Here is a 21810-nt window from a genome sequence, read left to right as displayed (position 1 = left end):
AGCAAGTTGCTACACACACTGGAGACTGTAGCTAGTAACGTTGCTTCAAATGTAGCTGTTTTTCCTCTGAGGTTAACGGACCATTCACCTGTTATATAACCTGTTTAGGGCCACACGTGGATGAACTAGAGTGGCCTGCCTTCTGTCCAGAAGTGTGCGCGACATGCGCGTCGCATTGATTGTTTTGTTTGTGTTGATCCCGTTGCAGCTAGCTGGGGTCTGCATGTTTACGTCAACGGGATTTCCCAAAAAAAAACATGCCACTGATTATAGACACTCTTGTAATGTAGCTTGGTTGGATAAGAATACGCGGCAGCTTACTGTGGCAACATTAACTGGCAGCAGATGTGTGTTTGTGTGTCTGCTGGTCATGTTCATCCAGTCGGTCAGCCATTGTCGGCTAAGTAGCCTGACACGCTTTTTTTATACGATGCTTTCATCGCCCTCCCCTTTTAGGCTGATTTAGCCTTCACCATCAGTTATTGGTCTTTTTGCATGGAATTGCATGTTGTTGAGTGATGATGATGATGAGGAGGAGGAGGAGGGCGGGCCTGCTAATCCCCCTTCGCTTATTTCCTCCACAGGACAAGGAAGAAGCGTGAGAGGTGATCTTCCCCGAGTCCGCTGGCCTGGACGCACTGCGCGCGCGTGTGTGTGTGTAAGGGTGGATGTTTGTATTGATGCGCTCGACTGCCTGCAGATTTAGGACCCTGGCCTGATGGAGAAGAGAGACAGGAAGCCGGGATACTTTGCCAGGTAAGCGTCTCTTTGCGTGTGCGTGTTTGTTTGTCTTGTTTGTTTTTTTGTTTGTTTTGGCTTTGTGTCATTTTCATTAAGTCTGAAGTATTTTTTTACGCAGCAGAAGTATTGTTAAGAAACATTCAGCATGTTCCTTGTGCTTGTGACAGATTGCTTACATTTTCAAGGTGGGACATTGCATTTGCCATTAGCTAATAAATAAGTCTTAATACGTGACTTTTTTTTTTTATCTCTTTAAGATGCCATCCATTTTGTTTAAGAACCACACATCTCTCTCAGATGGATTACCTTTGACCTTTTGATTAGATTAAAAGTCTATATCTAAAATCTATATAAAAAAACCCTTTTCATACGAGAAAGAATGTGGAGAAGCAGAATGACCATATTTGGTTACAAAAGTGCACAGCAAATCTTTGTTATTTATATATATATATATATACACACACAAACACACACCTCTAACTCCAGGTATCATGCTTGAGTGTAAAGTCAAAATCTTCTGAGAGCGTTGCTGGTTGGAAGTGACATTGTAGCGTTTTGTGTACTTTGACAATCTGCTTTAAAGGTAAATTAATCAATTAATAATTCTCCCCTTTTTCCAAATCCTGTATTGTCACCTGTGTCTGAGCTACACCCAGCCAACACAGCCTCATATAATCAGAGTCATGCGTCAGAGTTTCTTGACCCACAGGGATGATGTTGACTGTAAAATTGGATTTTGGCAGCATTGTGGAACCGGATAGCACGGATAGTGGGAATAGGCTTGTCACAGCTATAGAATGACAAGAAATTGGCCGGTTTTGAACAAAGATCAGCTCGTTGTGACGTCTACACGGATGAGACGGAACAGAACTGTACAGTCCACTAATTAATACCTGCTGCCAGGTGTTTATTTTTAGAGAGCTGAGTGAATAATGTAAAGGGTGTGTACTTACTGTACAGTAATATAGCGTGAATGTGTCTAAATATCCATAAAATACACTTAAGAATGTAGTTCTCATTCTGCTTGATTTATTCCATCCCTCCTGCCGGTTCTACAGTAAATCATAGCATGAGAGACATATAGACATAGCTTGTTTGTCTTGCTTTAAGCCTAAAATTGACATACGGTTACTCATAAGTCAAAAATAGGCCATAGTCAACCTAAAATTGAAGTTGATTGATGGATAAGCAGAAGTCGTCTGGTGAGCGTGCTGTCAATATCAAAGTTGTTGAGTGTAGGCTTGTGATAAATGATGTGAGGTAATGCAGCGTAGCCTAATGGCCTCTATTCTTTCTGATTATGTCTTGGGTTACTTGTTCAGGCGATGCTGACAGCCTGCTACAATCCTGCAATTTGTCTTGTTTTTTATTGATTTGATTGGCTTATGTAGGAAATGTTACACTAATAGTTATTTTGTAATTGCATTGGATCTCAGTCGCTCTCTAAGCATTTGACAAGCCGTGTGCATGAGGTCTTTGAGGCGTTGCACTTAGTCGGTGGTCGCTGGTGTTTTCCTGCAGGAGGGAGCAGGCTCATGCAGACCTCCACGACTGTAATGGACCGATAGCCAGAAGAGACATAAAGAGAACATGTCAGGAAGGAACAGCAGCTTATCTGTAAACGCAGCGACCGCTGCAACATGTAGCTCTTCTGCTCGTTGTTCCAAATGCTGCCTCGCTTCCTGACCACTGGAAGGAAAGGTCATTGTTTAGCACACGCATGCAAATAACAAGCACCCACCTGTCATAACATTGTTCATGTTTTTATTGTTTTACAAAAGTGAAGCCCTTTTTAGACACTGAAGAATATAAAACATATGTACTCTCCAACGTTTAAAAGACACAAATATATTAAAATCTTAATCAGAACCATTTATTGCCATCTACGTTTTCACATCCAAGGAATTTGTCTTGGCGGGAGGTGCATAACGTTTAACATTTAACAATACACATTTAACAATAAACAGAGTGCAATAAATGGGAGCATGAATATTTACAATCATGTAGGTATACAAAATAAATACCACCTTTTTAATGTCATGTGACTATATGCCATACTAGATCTCAAATAAATGTGCAGCAAGTTTGATTTAGGATTCAAAGGCACTGTAAATAGAGTAAATCAGGTCAGGTCTACGAAACACTGTAAATTGGCTCCGAGCCGGCTGTGCACAAACGAGTGATTAAGGCCACCGAGAAGCTCATGGCGACTCTACAGGATCTACATATGGGACACTTTAAATGTAGTGGGAAAAGGTTCTCTTGTCTAATGAGACCACAGTCATGCTTTGCGGTCGTCGTTCTAAACTTTATTTTTAGATTAATCCCCTCATCAGTGGCACGGTACGAGTCCCCTCGTGAAGTAGCGTTGCGATGCCTCTTTGCTGCAAGAAAGTTGTGAGTGAAATGAGACCTGCGTTACAGAACTATCCTAAAAGAAACCCTACTAGTGTTGGCTGGAGGACTGTGATCTCTTTTCTATCAAAAATAGTAGCAAACATAGTCAAAGTAAAGCAGAATTTTCCTTAAAAAACCCAAAATAATGCTTATTATGTTTATTGTCTATTGTTTTTTTGGTATTCACACTAGTTGTTGCCATGGCAGGAACTACTCTTCCTTGGGTCCATACTCAAATGAAATGCATATAGTCAACAATGTTTGTCCTTCTTTTTTACATTACATTTAATTTAGCTGACGCTTTTATCCAAAGCGACTTACAATAAGTGCATGCAACCAAGTGCTATAAGTAAGTGCTACAAAAGTGCTACTTTCTTTATTCAAGGTATAGTTGGAAAAGATGTGTTTTTAGTTTGTCATACAACAATAAAGTTACATCAACATCAAACATCAACATTGCGTCCAATAATAAGACTGTATCAAAACTTCATATATACGAAACTACAGCCATTTGAACGTTGACGGGTGAAACCAAAATAACATTAATTGGCTCAAATCCTGGAAACATTCATATTACAAAACCAAAATATTCTCGCTCCCATTATTATGGGAGTTATGTTGTGTGCATTGTTTTGTGTTTGTTTGTCTAATTTTTCCCTTTCTCTGTCATTCTGTTGTTAATGGATACACTGCTTACAAACTGAAGGTCAGAGAAAGAGAAAACTCTTCAGATGAAGACTTGGGAGATGCACTGTTGGGTCTAATTGAAAACAGGCTGTGCTGTTGAGACTGTGCGTGCAGATTCTTGAGTTCATCACTCCCAGATGTGTGCTGCTCGGTTAAAGTGGGCGACCTGAGGCTCTGGGAGAGGCCTGAACGGTGTCTGTCCGCAGCCTTATCGACCTCCTTGTGCCTTTCCATTATGGCACGGGAACACTTAAAAACACTTCTCCTTACGTTTTTCTTTTATTCTTCCATTGCCCAGAGCAGCACGGCCCCTATCAGTCAAAGATTATGATAAATCAATTTGGTCTTATCTTTTTTTTAACAAACGCGTTTTAACACTTAAGGTTTCTTTGGGGCTCATCGGTCGAGCACTATCCTTAAGTGCACCACTAACCCCTGGTTCATCTGCACTGCAGTTCCCCCGTAATGAACGTCAGCAGGGCTGCAGATGCCATTACATCACTGCCTAAACTATCAATGATTTTAATAGGGGCAAAGGTACAGTCTGAGAGGAAAATACAGCTGACGCAGCAAAGCAAAGAGAGAGAAAAGTTAAAGCTCAATTCAATAACTTTGAGTACAATAGCAGCACCTGGACAGAGTCTTAATTCCCAACAAGCAAGCATGGTGAAAAATCCCAAGTTGTTATTTAATTATGAGAAATCCATTAACTAAATCATTAAAATGGTTAAATTATATGACTGTGCCATGGGCAAATTATGACAAACATGTAAAAAGCCCCACCAGCCCTCCCACATTTTTATCCTCTTTTTGTCATTGTTTTGTGTCCTAGTCATGCTGTCTTTTTGTAGTTTTTTTTTGGGCTTTCTATAGTTGTTTTGCCCCCTTTTTTTATAATTGTTATTAGCCTCATTGTGTCTCTTTGCAGTTGGTTTGCATCTCTTTGATCTCTTTTGACATCAAAGAGATGCAAAACCCATATATGGCCATCTCTCCTCTGGCGTCCCACCAGGCTGAAGAGGCGGAGACAGCTCAAGCAGAGCCAATCGGAAAAGAATGTGACTGAGCAGAGCCCGGTAGTCATTTCCTGTCCAGACATCCCAAATGTCCAGGACCCCAACAAGAAGACGGATCTGCAGAGAATACCAGCAAAGCCCGATGCGGCCTCGGGTAAGACCTGCAATAAAACACATGGACCCCTCGAGAATCGGGCCACACATTCTTTGTCAGTGGTTGAGACACCGTGGAGCAGAAAGACCTCTTGTCCACCCGAGTATGATATGATCAGGACTCTCCCATCTACAGAACACTGATCATTATTATTTAGTCATAAATATTCTAGTCATAATCTACTATTATGGAAATTGCAATCAAACTTGGTGTAATTGCTCCATTAGAAGCAGGTTTAGTAACTAGTCAGAAGGTCAAACCAAATATCTATAACTGCTACAGAGGTATTCAGGCTTTTGTTTCTTAGCAAAGAGGTTTTTTTATTTGCATTGCCCTCTGTAAATTCCCATGTCAACTGGTGGTGTTACTGTCAATGTTTATTTCCCTGCTCTTTTATTTGCCTACACAAGGGTCCTCTATGTTGGGAACAACCTCAGCAGTTTTAAACAGGAAGTTGCGTAACCTTTTTACTCTGTACAGTTTTACAGTTGATGATGACATATTCTCAAAGAGTCTTTTGAGTTGGTGCTGGTGTTAAACCGCAATGAATTCCTTCATTTAGGATATTATTGTGACCCCTAAATGTGAAAGAAAGTCATTTATTTAAAGGTTTTTGAGAATTTTGTCAAACAGAGGAAAATATTGCTAAACTAGACCAATCATAATAATTTGATATCAACTATTTTATATCCGTAGGCTATTTAATTAATTGGCAGGTGACTAAAATAACTTATTTGTGATGAGCAATATGTAAGCTAGTTGTCTATCTATAGCGTCATACTTTCACAACAATAAACCTAATCTTATCTGCCTTCAGTGAATGCTAAATTATACAGCATGCTGTCATGTGTTTCTGGGTTTATTTGCCGCATAAATCATTCCCAACTCCTTCATATTGACTGTAATAATTGACTATAATCATGCGTGCAGCGGCTCAGCCAGCTGTGTAAACTCTGCAGTATGTGTTCTAATAAGACCACAACATGTTACCTGCAGCCCATCCAATCAATTACGATTCCCTGCAGTGTAACAGACAAACAAACATAGATTATATGCGCTTTCAGCTGCAAGTCCATAGCCTGCAATGCCTCCCAGTATATTACCAGTCCCAGTGTAAATGCAATGAATAAGCAGCAGTGTTCATAGAGGTAGCAGCAGTCTCGTCTCTAATGCTCGGTCCAGTACAGAGCAGCTAGAGTCTAGCCGTCTAACGCTTAGTCATGCCCTCTCTCCTTGGAGGAGGCAGCAGTGTAATTTAGCATTCAGGGAGTGGTACGCTAATAGCTTCTGTGTTCTTGGCAAGAAGAAAATGTTGACTGTGGACCTTGTCTACTACAAGGGTCAGATTGTGTGTATGTGTGTGTGTTTATGATAACTGCTTCAGCATGTGTGGGGCAGTGATTTAAGGCTGGATAATGATAGGGGACAAACCATCACTGGTACTGACTCAAAAGACAATCAAGCAAAGGATATTTAGAAATATATATATATATATATATATATATATATATATATATATATATATATATATATATATATATATTTCCTTTTACAGCCTCCAATAGATGGCATTTTAAGGTTTATTTAGAAACGTAAGTATATCTGTTTGCAACCTAGAAAGTGTGAGCTGGACCAAAAAAGAATAGTTGTTTTTTTCTTCCCATATGAGATTATTCTCTTTTTTTCCTCACTCTGCAAAATCCTTCTCTCATTTTCTGTTTCCCTTCTAGACGATGGCAGTAAAAGTAACAATCCGGCAAAGAGGGAGAAGAAGAAACCACCGGGAACAGTGGAGTTCATTGTGAGTGAAACTACAGCGAAAATGAATTTAAATAGCATACTGACTTATTAGCAGAAAGGTTGTAGTTTTTAAAATGCGTTCCTCTCTTGTTACAGGTGGGTCCTGATGACTCCCTCAACTGCATCGCACTCAAGTTCAACGTCACTCCGAACAAACTGGTCCAGTTGAACAAGCTCTTCTCTCGCAGTGTCTACCCCGGTCAGGTGAGAACCTCGGCAGTGACACCGACCACTGCGCGAGTATTCCTAAGTACTTCCTCTGTAAGTCTGACCGTGAGCTGTCCATCATCACTATTACAGAAGCTGTTCGTCCCCGATGTGAGCCAGTCAGAAGCTGACCTAAAGCCTCAGGGTCCCTCTGGTCCCTCCTTCTCAAATGGCCTATCGGAGAAAGCATTACATGTAAGTAAAGAGCACTTCACTGTGTTGCTTAGAGTAACTGGCGTTATGCAGTAGTTTACAGTAGCAATTTAGGGACATTTTTCTCAGAAAGTTGTTAAAAGGCACATGAAAGGACAGTCCCTCTCAGTCTCTGGTGTTGTCTGTCTTCATAAAGGGCAAAACATCATGAATAACATATGAATCCACTTTTGATCTTTTTATTTGGTGTAATTATATTGATTATACTCTTAGACTGTACATAAGAAGTGGATAGAGTCATTGTGACATCCCTTATTGTGAATGGAATGGAGTTTGGCCATTTTTGCCATCGCCATCTTGGATTACGGCAGTCACAGTAAGCCCGCCCTAAAGCACACTCCGCTTTATGGTCTTTTTTACTCTAAATGGGCCCAAAATGTACTAAATGAACATCATGCTGTATTCAAGAAGACTTGAAACTAGCAATTGAGACCATAAACTCATGTTTACAATGTTTACTGAGATAATAAAATCAAGTGAGAAGTTGGGTCATTTTCTCATAGACTTCTATACAATCTGACTTCTTTTTGCAACTGTTGCAAGTTTTAAGACTCCTCCGCCTGATTGTACTTTACTTGGTGTGAAATGGCTGCTTTCGGGCACTTTGAAAAGACAGTACTAAACATAACATGATCTGGTGGCCTAAAAGGCTGATAAGCAAGCATGACATCTATGTCTCTGATCTGTCCTTTTGACTTCCTTCAGGATGCCGTGTCAAACTGCATGGTAACAAACTCCCTCCGGCGTGAGCTCTCCCCAAACTCGGAGGACGAGAGCCCGGCAACGGTTAAATTCATCAAGATGAGCTGCAAATATTTCACTGATGGCATGGTAAGAAGCCTGGAAAATGAATGGGGAAACATTTAATTTCTTAAATTACTCCGATAATGTTTTGTTAAATATATAAAATGTAAGGAGAATCTTGCCAATCGGCGGTTATCGCTCTTGCATGTGTTCCGTGTGTTATTTCACGCTTGCAGGGAGTGGTGGGAGGCGTGCTGATCGTGACCCCCAACAACATCATGTTTGACCCCCACAAGTCTGACCCCCTGGTGATCGAGCACGGCTGCGAAGAGTACGGCCTGATCTGCCCCATGGAGGAGGTCGTCTCTGTGGCGCTGTACGACGACGTGTCGCGCATGAAGCTCAAAGATGCTCTGCCATCGTAAGAGCTCCGAAACCGTCTCGCTTTCCTCGTTTCCCTCTTTTGTAGCGGTTCCTCGGCTCTGCTTCCTCCTTTCTTGTTCCTCCTTCCAGTTTCTATTTTTCTCAAGAATGAAAATGTACAAAACCGTTTCAATTCACAGGACTTTTCACATTTTACTCTTCAACACATCTCCTATTTTTTTATGAAGTATGTTTGTTTTCTACTGGATCTTGTCTAGTTTAAAATCTTCAGTTTTGTTTTTTTTATAATTTTCCCATTTTTATATTTTGTCTTTGTTCTTCATCAATAGTTTTATTTGCTGTTTTACATCACAAGTGTTATTTTAGTTTTGTGTCATTTTCTGGTCATTTATCATTTCTGTTTGGACTTTTTCTTTTTTTTCTTTTCCTCCTTTTCATTTTCATCCTGGTTTGCGGTGCGGTTTGTGTGATGCCCCGTGGCCCCACAGAGACCTACCCCAGGATTTATGTCCTGTGTACAGGCCCGGCGAGTGGGAGCAACTGCCATCAGAGCGAGATCTAAACCCCTTCAGCCGCTACGAAGCTCTGGATCCGAAGCGACCAATCGTGTTGGATGACCTCGACTCCCCCCTCTCAGAAACTGGTAACGGCACGTGTTATCTCGACTGTAGTTGGCTTTGTGAGTCAGAGTAGTTCCTCTTCTTAATCTTAGCAAAAAAGAAAATCACTTTGTTTGTTTTTCCTCTGTTCTTTTTTTTATGAATAAAAGTAGTTTGTGAATTTTCAGATCAGTTCAGTGACCAAATATTGTCAACTCTCGAGCAACCAATTGTTCCTCTATTTTCTTCTCTCTTTTTTTAGCATTATTCTTCAATAAGCCAAAACTTCACTGTTCCCAGCTTCTCAGATGTAAATATTTTTTAGAAACCAAATATTGAATTAATCAAAAGGGAAATCTGCAGCTTGATTGATGATGGCAAAATGTTTTGATGTTCAACAAAGAACTGTTTTCTTCTCTTTATACCAGCGATCACAGAGGGCGACCAGACAGAGAAGTCTCCGTCAGACGAAGGATTCACAGATTTGGAGCCAATTGTCAACGGTAGCACTGAAGAGGGAGAGGGGACGTCCACCAAAACACCCAGCATCGTCTGCAGGGACCAACTGGAGCGAGGACCAGAACCAGGCCGGGGTGACGAGACGATTCTTAGTCAAACTAAAGTGAAGCTTGATGAAGAAGAGGATGAGGGTGTAGCTCAGAACCGCTCCGTTGAGGTCGGAGAAACGATCCAATCCTCGTCAGAGACTGATAAACCGGGCGACTCGCGTGATAAACCTACAAACCAAGAGGAAACCAAAGATATAAAACCTAAAGGGACCGAAAAGCTGCTAAATGGTGCACATGATAAAATGATCGGCGCACCAGTCGACCAAAACAGGAAATTGAGTCTCAAGGAGGCTTCTGAGATTTGTCTGGACTCGAATCCGGAGAAGCAAAGCCCAGACAGACCAGCAGGGGGAGCTGAACTCAGTGAGGAGGAAAGACGGAAGAAAAGCTATGAGGCAGAAGTGAAGTCATGGCTGCTGGAGAGGATGCAGGCTCCAATAGAAGGTAGGAATTAGAAACTGAAAATCAAACCCATGGGTTGATTGACACAATTATTGTAGCTATTGGGCATTTTACATGGTAAAAATCTGAAATGTACTCTGCTAAAGTGTCCCCAGATCTTCAGTGAGGATTTCATAAAGCCCCTATGTGTACGACATGAACATTTTTAGGGCTGAAGGGAGCTACAATACATTTATGGAGTGTAGCATTTAACTAATCAAACTCTCTTTCTCTATTTTCAAATGTTCCTTTTCTCTATAGACATGCTTTTCTCATCAGAGGAGAAGAGTAAAATCCCACCTATGTTCCTGTGCTTCAAAGTGGGAAAGCCAATGAGGAAGTCCTTTGCAACCGGGAGGACCTGTAGTCCCGCCCACTCATTTGGGGGCCGGGGCAAACAGCCGGAGTACTGGTTTGCTGTGCCACAAGAAAGGTGAGACGATGATGGACGATACTCAAGCCTTCTCTTGAATTACAATGTGTGTAAGCGATATGCTTTTGACTAATGCAGTGTGTGTGTTTGTGTGTGTGTGTTCCAGGGTGGACCACCTGTATGGGTTTTTCGTCCAGTGGTCCCCAGATGTGTACGGGAAGGAGGCTCGAGAGCAGGGCTTTGTTGTGGTGGAGAAAGATGAGCTGGACATGATTGACAACTTCTTCAGTGACCCTGCATCTTGTAGCTGGGAGGTGAGCTCAGCAGAAAAGGAGGCGGCCCGCTCGCTCCCCTCTATTTACATCTCAGAATAAACACTGTAACAGTGTATTCGCTGACATTTCTATTACGGTCATAAACAATAGTGCAATGTTTTTTTTAACCTGGCTTGAAACCTTTGACGTGTTGAAATGAGCTTCATTGATTAACTGTTTGTGTCATCGATTTCTCTTAATGTTGACTTTCTCGTACACTTGTTTTGGTCCAAGATCATTACCATTGATGAGGCCAAGCGGAGGCAGAGTTTCAGCAGCTGTGACGGAGAATTGTCCTTGGATGCGCTGCCCATACTCAGAGAGACCAGTGATCTGCTGCAGGACACGCACATCGAGAAGGTCATTTTTTTTTTATTTAAAAAAGTTGCTTGCCTCTGGCTGCTAACCACATGAAAACCTCTTGTTACTGACGAGAACACTTTGAGGGAGAAACTGAAACATGCTGATCGGTGATACTAATGATGTGTTCGCCATCCAGCTTGCCAGTCGCTTGCCAGCCCGTGTGCAGATTTACCCTTGGAGACTGGCCTACAGCACGGTGAGGCATGGGACCAGCCTGAAGACCCTGTACAGGAGCCTGGCAGACGTGGACAGTCCCGTGCTGCTGGTCATCAAGGACATGGATAACCAGGTAGATGAATGTACTGTATGCAAGTGACTGGCTGATGATACTGGAGGGGAATGGCAGTCACAAGGAAATGGCCACTGATCATAAAGAGATGTTTTTTTTCACAGGGTTGATACACATGTGGTGCCTGTAGTTCTACATCTGTCACGTCAAATGCAGGATACACAACACATTGGGATTTTAGGATTGAAGTTTTTACAGTCATATGTGTATGAATCAGAAGAAGAAACATTTTAGACTTTGATGACTTCTACACTGCAGTAACATGTATGCCATCAGGTTAATTTCATATATTCATGAAACTTCACATGCCGGTTATAACTCCTTGTTGAACCGGTTCAAGCTTCTTCATTATAATTCGATCCAAGTCTTTTCATCCTGTAACTGAATCTGACTCTTGTCCCAGATATTTGGGGCTTTCTCGACTCATCCCTTCAGAGTAAGCGAACACTGCTACGGCACAGGAGAGACATTCCTCTTCAGCTTCTGTCCTGAGATCAAGGTTTGTATGAAGTTAGTTGAGGATCTCAGTTTGGGTACGTGTTCCTATTCCACAAGTGGCAATCAAACATTGTTTGCTCTCGATTTTGTAGGTGTTCCGCTGGACGGGGGAGAATTCTTACTTTGTGAAGGGCAACACTGATTCTCTTCAGATGGGAGGAGGCGGGTACGTAGATTTACCGGCTACACTGCAAATTACTAGCTAATGTGTTTGTTTAGATTGTGCATTGCCACAAAATGAAGAAGGGGTTTGCCATTCGATAATGTCCACCTGTTTTCTAACTTTCTACCCCTCCTCTGCAGTGGTCAGCTAGGTCTGTGGCTGGACGCCGAGCTGTACCGAGGAACCACCACCAAGTGCGCTACCTTCAACAACCAGCCTCTCTCTGTCCAGCAAGACTTCAACATCCATAGTGTGGAGGTGTGGACCTTTGAGTAGCCTCACCTGCTCCCAGCTACTCCTACATTCACTCCCAGCTGCAAACACCCCGCCCCCAAGTTTATTACGCACCGCTTGGAGGTGAAGCCAGCTATCCCACATTGACACTAAATGTTCTGTGAGAGAAGCGAGTGCGGTTGTTACGTCGACATGAAGCAGGGCGGTCTTCTGTTGGTGGGTTTGACCTGCAGGTAGGCTGGGCCGGTTGTGTCCGGGTCCTCCTTCCTTCAAAGGTGGAAGAAGTGTGAGAAAATGTTGATCTCAGTTCATTAGCTGCCTTAGACATCCGCCGATGCCTCCCGCTTTCCCAGCATGCCGACTGCCATTAGCTTGTGAGGAAAGAGAGAAGAAGAATAGGGCTGTTGATGTTACTGTTGAGGTTGTCCCAAAAATATTTTAAGTTTGTATGAAAGAACAAGGTATCCCATAATGCATTTGGTTAATTTGTGCAGAAATAATGATGTAATTAGTATCTTTGGGAGTGTACAGGGTTATGTGCTGAAGACAAAGTGAAGTTTGGAATCTTTTTTAATTTAATTTTTACAATCCAATTCATTTCAAACTTAAAGGAAGTGGAGTTTGTCAGGGAGATTTTCTTTTGGGATCCTCCACCATTACATAAGCTTTCAGCGAGGGAAATCTTGTAATTGTTTACAATGGAGGTCCCACACTTCCTCTGAGGGCCGTCTTGTTCTTTTATTTTTTTAGTATTAGATGGCCTGAATGAGAACGTTCCATTGCATTTCCTCACAACTACATTTTGTGTTTTATTTCCCCCGTATAATCTCAAACAAGTGGTAAAGCCAGGTTTGCAATGACCAAATATATTGTAATTGAATTATACAGTTGTTGTGAGCTCATTATATTTTATAAAATATTTTAGAATTCTTTTTTATTCATTCAGTTTTTTTTTATAAAGAATGCTCAGTTTCTTTTTCTTTCATTTTTTTAATGGTTGTACTTTTATAGAAATGTTGTGTTAAATGTTTCTGTTTGTGATTGAATCCAATAAGCACTATTGATATTTTCATCTGCGGTCGTTGTTGTTCAGAGAGCCAGTAGAGGTTTAACGTGACATCACTTTGCACTACAGGATTAGGCAATGCTGCGTTGTGGCCCCAATGTAATCGAGCATTGCTTCAATGTCAAATTGTTACTGAATGTTCTTTGATCACCACTACAGGAGGGAAGCTTCCTGTCCAGACACATGCCTCTGCTTTCATTTAACATGGGTGTAAAAGGGACGGTTTGTTTTTACACACTGGAATGCCACTAACTAAAAATTCAGATCTACTAACACGGAAAATAAATGTTCATTTATATCTTGTGTATCTGATACAGGCTTGTAGTGCATGCATATGTGATACTGCAAGACTGCATGTGTGACACCACTGTTATGAAACCTGTCATACTATTCACTAATATCCGTTATCGCTTCATGTGAAAATGAGCTTTGTTGTCTTGTGTTGTAACTGTGAATGCTCCCCGAGTATTATTTCTTGTGAATCCAAAACTGCTGTGATATCACTAAGGATCTATTTATTGTGTTGTTATAGCAAACACATTGAAACCTAAATAAATGTTAAATACATACATATATGATAATGGGTTGTGTTGGTCAAATTTGTATCTCCACATGTTCATTTAGTTGTATTATTTGCCCTTCAGTGTGATTTAATGTCTGGGAAATATTCATGTAATTTATTTTTATGGAATATTACCAGTGACGCAATGCTGCCTTCCTGTTGTTATTACTGTCGGACGAGTGATGGAGGACTGTAATGTACTGTGATCAAGTTACAGTAAGACATCCGGACGTAACAGAAAATAAATAATGACACGACGCAGTGAAGATTAACAAGGAGGTTTCACTCCACCTCTGTATATTATATCTAATTGTATTTTTGACTGATTATGTCATCCAGATGCTAATGGTACATTTCTGTATCTTTTATAGTACATATACAAACCTGTTGGCAGTGTAGCATGTATGTACTACATTTGGTAGACAATGGTGTGGGCTCAAGTCATAAAAAAAACAACAATTTAAATATTGTTTTCTCAATCTCACTACATAACTTAAATTATCTGGCAAGAACTTCAAAGAGGATGAAGGGCCAATAAAGCTGAGTATGCGAATCAGAATCAGCTTTATTAGCCATGTAAACGCAAGGAATTTGACTCCATATTTTCCATTACTCTCAACATACATATGCAGAAAAAAGGACTGACCTTGCTTTATTTTGAATCTTTAAGTATTTGCAAGACAAGCTGTTATCACCTTAGAGGTCAATGTGCAAGGCTATAGACGATTTACTGTCACAGTTAACATCACAAACAATAAGTTTGCCATTTATTAAAAAGCAACTGAATGGATTACATGTTGTCCTATATAATATCCTTTTCGATATGGTTTATTTCTGTTTGAAAAGCCAGTAAAATATTGTGCTTTTATATAAAATAGTATGGTCCCTACAGTGTTTCGAGTAAGGATTTAGGGAAACTAAATTCAGTATCGATCTTCGCAAAAATAGACGATCTTCGGCACGTTTACGGTGTATAAATGACACTCACTGGTGGAGGACATGACCGATCCACATATAAATCTATAAATATGGCAGAACTCTCTTCAGGTACTGAAACTGTTCAAACTTGTATGTTCTGTTTGATAGCCAACGACCAAGACAAAGAAACAGAAGTTATCAAAGAGGTAAGAGCATTTAAATAAAAAAAGAAGTCGCCCAGCTACCTTTAAAGCCCACCATAGATGGTATGAGCGCAACTATGCGGAAGGTGGGAACTTAAAATGACATATCTGCGGTCTTACTGTATGCCAAAAAACAATAAAATATTAACCTAGAACATAGCAGCAGTCTCATTCCTGTTTGACAAAAACGTATATTACATATTATTGACTTAATTTTACTGGAGCTTTCAGCTTGAAGTACACAGAAAATACAATAATTGATTGTAGGGCAGAGACTGTACTTAAAGGAGAGGGAAGGGGATACGTTTTGTGACAAAAAATATACAACTATGACTTGCTAGAAATATACGATTAGGCATGATCTGAATACTCATAAAATACTTGATTGTAGAACAGATACTGCATCATAGAGGGTTACATTAGGGCAGACTGCTATACACAAGCCAAGAGCATTACTATCATGGTGTATTGTTATTAGAAAGAGACCAGTTGGGCTACACTCTCCCTCCAAGTGGCAATTTTTTTTCCACAGGGAAAGTGAAAGTGCTTTCACACACACACACACACACACACACACACACACACACACACACACACACACACACACACACACACACAATGGGCGTTATAGCTAGTTCCTCCTGTGTGCACACACACCACATACTCAAAATGTTGTGTTTGTTTGTTTAGTTTGCTCCTTTGTCTTTCTATTTTTTGTTTTGTTCTGTTTGTCTCTGCTCCTGTGTAAAGTGTCTTTGAGTATTTAGAAGCACTATAATAATATTTAATTATTATTATCATTAACACGTGTGTTTTGTCTCTATATGTCCATCCCCTCCAACAGAACAAGGAGCTGATGTGTTTTAGAGACATTTTCCCTGCTGCTCCTCACCATTACCTGGTTGTACCCAAACAGCACATACACAGCTGCTTCTCACTGCACAGGGGACACATTGACCTCGGTCAGTTACAGTGGATCACTAAAAACTAGTATAAGTACTGCAAATGCCACAGATCCTACTGAGCTGCTATTTGTATTAATGCTGATAATACTCCTACTATTACTTTTGTTATTACTATCGGTATGATACTACTTTATAGCACTGCTGCTGAAACTACTTCTGCAACAATACAACTGCTACTTTGAGAATACACATCTACATGTACAATAGCACCCTGATTAATTTTTCTTCTTCAACTGCTTCAGTTTATTATGGTAATACATAAGCTATACCTCTTTAAGTTTTATCGAGTCAGATCTTTGCAAAGAAATAACTGAGTCTTGTATCCAACAGTTGAAAGGATGGTTGAAATGGGGAAAGCTGTACTACACGATCAAGGGATGGCTGATATGAACGACATAAGGTGTGTGTGTGTGTGTGTGTGTGTGTGTGTGTGTGTGTCTGTGTGTGTGTTTGACCTTTAATGAACACAAAGTTAAAAGGAATAGTTTGAGAAGACCTCCACCAGAAAAGTGCATTGCCAGTCAGTGTGTGCTCATTACGTTGATGTGTTTTCCTCCACAGCCTGGGGTTCCACCAACCTCCCTACATTTCAGTGGATCACCTCCACCTCCATGTGCTCGCCCCCGCCAGCCAGATCTACATGAGCAAGAAGTATAAATTCATTCCAAGTTCCTACAGGTTTGTTACTGTGAGTGTCGAGGACTAGAAATGCCACTTTTCTTACAGTCATTGCGGTGTTATGCATGCAATAGCTCTGCAATTACTGTTTAATACGGTGACTTAGAAATGTGCACTTTCTTATACTTAATGTATTAGTTACTTATTGCTTTTTTGTGTTGCTTTCCTAAACTACTGTGATCAAACAAATATCCAAATACCAGATGCAAATAGTTCCTGACACACATATAGTGACTTTCTCCTTTGTTCTGGACCAATTCATGCCCTTTTGTTGCTTCATCCAAATTGTTTTTTTTATCTATTTACAGGAAAAACATCTGCAGATGTATCTAAAGGATAAAGCTCCGCCAGTCAAAAATGCTTGTTTATCATTAATGGTTAATGGGCCCTGATGGCCCACTACAACAGTGGTGGGCCGTCAGGGCCAGCTAAGCCTTCTCTGCTGGCCTAAATAGAATCACAAAGCTATAGCTATTTTATAATTTAGCTTATTTTCTCATTGCACAGCTCCTGTCTTCCTCTGTTGCTCTGCTTCCAGCCTCCAGCGCTGCTTTCAGTGCAGCTAGTTTTAAAGAGAGCTTTCATCCAATCAGATGTTCTCCTCCTGTGTCTCTAAGGAGACAAAGCAGTTTAAGCAAGCCTTTGCAGATAAAAGTACACAGAGAGTGGACATTGTCGTTGACTGTCATAGACTTCAACAAATCAGATCTTTAGTTTAACAAGCTGGGTGTATTCTTTGACGTGCAGCGCCCGCGAACTGGCGTGCACGTATGATTGGTCAGTGGCCCAGCGTGACATATGATAGTCTGTATGAACGCGCCATGTATTGAGTGGGTCAGGGACAGTAACTTCCGGGCCACTTTTTCTCAGCCCCTGATGTGGACTATACGGCACTGAAGGCCTAGGTAGAAAATGCACGGCCCGCCACTGCTCTACAGCGATGACAACGTTATATATTGTCATCTGGAAAGAATATTATCTGAAAACAGCTAGCATTGAGATGGTTCTGGAGACAACTGACGATACGCACTGGATGTTTGTATGTGCAGCAAACAGTATGCACTTTTAAACTGGTGTGTGCACTGTTACTAACTTTGTGTGTATGAATGCATGTTGTTTAAGTTGTGAAATTAATTGCACTTGTATGGTCAGTGATATATGAAAATGATGTATTGACTCCATTGAGCAGCATAGTTCTGTGCATATGGGTTTGTTGTGATATTTCTTAAAATTAAATAATTTGTTTGCAGACTTTTGTGTACTCGTGTGCATACAGTGTGTGTCCTTTTGGGGTTGAAGAGAGTTTATGTTTATTGCTACAACAGACATCCTGGAAAGTACTCCACTGACATTTTCCACTCATTCTGAAATGAACCAAACATGTCATGTGGCGCTAACCCCCCAGAAACAAACCTACACTTGAATATCGCCTGTCTCCATGTTTGTTGTGAATCACTGAGTTAGTGGTCATTTGATTAAACACATTTCTTTAAGAATATACACACTTTAACAATTTAAATAATAAAGATAAGACACAGGGCCCTCTAGCTTACGTGACAGGCATCAATAGTTGATAACAATTATGTATTTCAGGCTAATCGTGTCCATTTATATCGTTCTTCTAAAACAGAAAAATGGTGAGACTGGAGCGAACATAAAATAGTCTACTTTCATTGTGTTATTAGTTGTATCACTAAAGGTGAATTTAAAGGAAAAGTTATATATTTTTTGGGGGAAATGGGCTATTTTCTTTTTTCTATGAGCAGTTGTAATAGAAAATAAACGCAAATGGATATAATGGACCTTTTACCTGTATTTCTACCTTTTCCCTGTATTTCTACCCTTTTTTCTGTATTTCCTGACTATGAGCGTGGTATCAATTTTATTTAATCAAGCCCCCCCCCCCCCCCAAAAAAAAATCCTTTAAAATCCTTTAATTATTAACTAATTGAGGTTTTCGTCTGAGCTCGATTCGCTCTGTCATCGGCTGATCGTCCTGACCTAGGACACCCCCACATTTCACCGGTATGTATTCAGACACGCCCACACAGCAGCGCGCTTTGAGATTGAGACGCATCTTTGAACCCACGAATGGCGACTCGGGACTCTTCTGAGAGCGAAGACTGTCCCTTCTGCCAAATAGCAGACAACCAGACCGACACGGAAATCCTGCTGAGCGTAAGTACCGACTCTCCATTCGCGTAGAAGAAGAAGTTCAAGGGCCGTATAAACTCTCTTCCTCTTCCTCTCTCTCTGTACAGGATGAGGAGCTGCTCTGTTTTCGAGACATAACGCCTGGCGCCACTCATCATTACCTCGTCGTTCCCAGGACGCATATCGACAGCTGCAAATGTCTCCAGACGGCCGACATACCTCTAGGTGGCCTACATGTGCACATTGGTCTGTTTGACAGTCTGTCGGCAAGCCAGTCAGTCAGTAGTTCAATAGACTCAGATGAGTCAGCAGCCTTCAATTGATTGGTAACACCGAGAAGTCACATTGTTTCAGTCAAAGCAAGAAGCTGGAGACGTCACTTCTCAATTCAGATTTTAGTATAATTTAGAGTCACTGTTCCATTTACAATGAATAAATGCAAGCACCCATTTGAGCTTTATTTGCTGGTACATACCTGTAAATAAAGCTTGAATGTGTCCTTATTTTGTTGGTGTGATGATGGAAACATAAAGCCTTTCATTGAAGAGGCTATAATACATCCCATCCTCTCTGACTTCAGGAACAGGAATAACCTGAACGTGTATTCACTCTTCTCCTCTTTAAAAATATACACTTTTTAAACACAATGATACCGTGCATGGGACGATCCACTTTTTATTCTATTATTTTGCTCCGCTTCATTTAATGCTTATTGGAAAACAAAAAGGTGTACGTGAGATAATAAAAATAATATTTTTTTTATTTTAATTTACATAGCACTTTTAATAGTACTCAACAATAATACAACAATAGTACTTTAAACGTACTCAACTTTACAAAACATTTTTTAAATCATCATAAAAGCTATACAATAAAAACAAATAAATAAGAATATAAACAATAAGAACATAGAGCACACAATCACACACAGTTCTGAAGAGATACTGTCCCGTATAGACTTACATGAATGAGCTGGGCGATCATTTTACACAGTAAATATATACTATGTACTCTATTGTGACCATATTCATATGGTTTGTTTGTTGACAGTGGAGCGGATGGTAGAAATGGGATGGAGTGTACTGAAGAAGACTAAAGTCAGTAACCTAGATGACGTCAGGTAAACCTATCTCCCGAGGTGACGTTATCAGCTGTGACTTGTGATCAACTTTTTAAATAATGTTCTGTGTTTCTTTGCGTCACAGGAATGATTACGATTTAAATGATTTCATGTTGTTTTTCATGTCCTGTTCAAACCCACGTTGACTCTGCAGGATGGGGTTTCACGTGCCTCCGTTCTCATCTGTTCCCCACCTCCACCTCCACGTTCTGGCTCCAGCCAGCGAGATGAGCTTCAAGTCGCAGCTACGATACGGGCCCCAGTCTCACTGGTTCATCACAGTGAGTGATATTCTCAGTAAAACATACCAAAACGTCTTTGTTGTCTTTTTAAATGATGAATTTATTTAAGCTTTTTAATTTATTTTGTTTTAATTTCTTTTTCATTTCTTACATAGTAAAACCAGTATGACAAATTTGGCATCTGTGGCGACATTTTTGGAAACAAAAGAATACAATTTAACTATGCACACAATTCAAAAAACTTGAAGCTTAAAGCTTTAATACTCTTTTCAAATTATACATGCAGCCACAGAAATTCATTAATTATTATTATTATTATTATTGTAATTCCATTTTTTAATCAAAGTTGTTACTATCCATTAATGATGTTATAATTGACCCATGAAAAAATATTTTGGTCATCCTCCAGCCTCCCTGTATACTGTACAAATGTTGTGAATTTATGTATAGATGTAATTTGTGAGCACTTTTCAATCACTATTACACTGAACTACAATATTAAGAAAACTGCACATGTTCTTTTGCTCTGCAGGTTGACAAAGTGCTTTCTCAGTTGAAGACTCGCGGCAAGGTCAACTGATGACATACGAGTCTGAAGAGTTTTCTTTTATGTTGACGGGTCATCCCGCCTCACCGAGGGCAATTTTAAATCCGTTCACTACCTGATTCAACATTATTGTGTCATAGTTTATTCAGCCACGCTGCCTGATGACTCATTTGAAGGGGAAAGTGGCAATAAGTGGCTCTGTTATTGTTTTTTAGGTGGAAACTGTCAAACTTTTCCAATAATGGATCATCGTCCCATCAAATATAATGTTGTGCAATGAAAAGATAATTACAGCTTTTAGGATATGTATTGAAATTCAAATGTTAAAGATTTACTTTAAACAATATTAATTAAGTATTTATCGGGATGCATAATTGTTTTTCTCAATTATTTTTGCATGTTTGTTTGTGTATATGAAGTGGGTGAATTGAAACCACTGCTTTTGCCTTTTATATATATTAATGTGTATATATTACTCTGGGGTAAAACCTGTCCTTAAATGTTAATATAATTCTATATATGATTTTAATAAAATATCTTGTGAAACTCCAAATAATGGGTTCATCTCCCATTATAATAATAATGTTTACTGTAATAATCAAGAGGGAAAAAGGGTAAATGTGTCTCTGCCAGTACCTACACAAATGTCTCAACAACACTGTTTGGAGGGAAAACACAGAATTCATTATGGGAACACAAATATTAGATTACCATGAGAACAATGGAGGTCCTAATGGGCCTCAATTCAGAAAACAATGGCTAAAAGGGTTCCTTCAGTCTCAGTATTTGCTGTTAGTGTCGGTCAGTATTCCATTCTGAAACTGTGAATGGTTTGTTGGCAGGTTTTTTTTGTTTCATCCTCAAAATATACCCCAAAACAAGGAGATGAGACAAAATAAATATAACAATCTCAAATGAACAGTGATTCACAATGCATTTCTGGTTTTCATAACAATATCAGTTCTTTCTGTGAGCCACTGGATGTCCCTGGTGTACCTTGTTTTGTATTTTATGGAAAGTAAACATGCACCAATGGGCTTCACAAGCTGACACTATTTTTTATGACTTTATGAAAATTATGAAGCAGGAACAATAATAATAATAAAGGATCATTCCTATCATTTCTGCTTTAATACTGCACTTTATGTTCAGTATCTTTATATACACAT

At 40.0% G+C, this 21810-nt stretch overlaps 2 protein-coding genes across 2 annotated transcripts; both read left to right on the top strand.

The window, feature by feature from the left end:
• Positions 1-718: 718 nt before the first annotated feature.
• Positions 719-13814, top strand: ncoa7b (nuclear receptor coactivator 7b; the record flags this gene model as incomplete). The annotated part of the gene is made up of 16 exons (XM_079216132.1): positions 719-756; positions 4838-4995; positions 6726-6796; positions 6892-6999; positions 7096-7197; positions 7921-8046; positions 8196-8380; positions 8832-8986; positions 9371-9955; positions 10214-10385; positions 10492-10639; positions 10874-10999; positions 11139-11291; positions 11695-11790; positions 11882-11955; positions 12093-13814. 16 exons carry the CDS (start codon positions 719-721, stop codon positions 12226-12228), a joined length of 2433 nt encoding a protein of 810 aa, XP_079072258.1. The 3' UTR covers positions 12229-13814.
• A 1028-nt stretch (positions 13815-14842) lies between these two features.
• Positions 14843-21425, top strand: LOC306734385 (adenosine 5'-monophosphoramidase HINT3-like; the record flags this gene model as incomplete). The annotated part of the gene is made up of 10 exons (XM_079215741.1): positions 14843-14938; positions 15780-15897; positions 16231-16300; positions 16462-16588; positions 18209-18215; positions 18650-18756; positions 18840-18957; positions 19783-19852; positions 20007-20133; positions 20627-21425. The coding sequence occupies 10 exons, from the start codon at positions 14843-14845 to the stop codon at positions 20672-20674; spliced, it is 888 nt and encodes a 295-aa protein (XP_079071867.1). The 3' UTR covers positions 20675-21425.
• Positions 21426-21810: the final 385 nt, after the last annotated feature.

This window comes from Taurulus bubalis (genome assembly GCF_910589615.1).
Source record: "Taurulus bubalis genome assembly, chromosome: 3".
Taxonomy (NCBI): domain Eukaryota; kingdom Metazoa; phylum Chordata; class Actinopteri; order Perciformes; family Cottidae; genus Taurulus; species Taurulus bubalis.
Note: the sequence above shows the minus strand (reverse complement) of the source record. Positions and strands in the feature narration are given on the sequence as shown.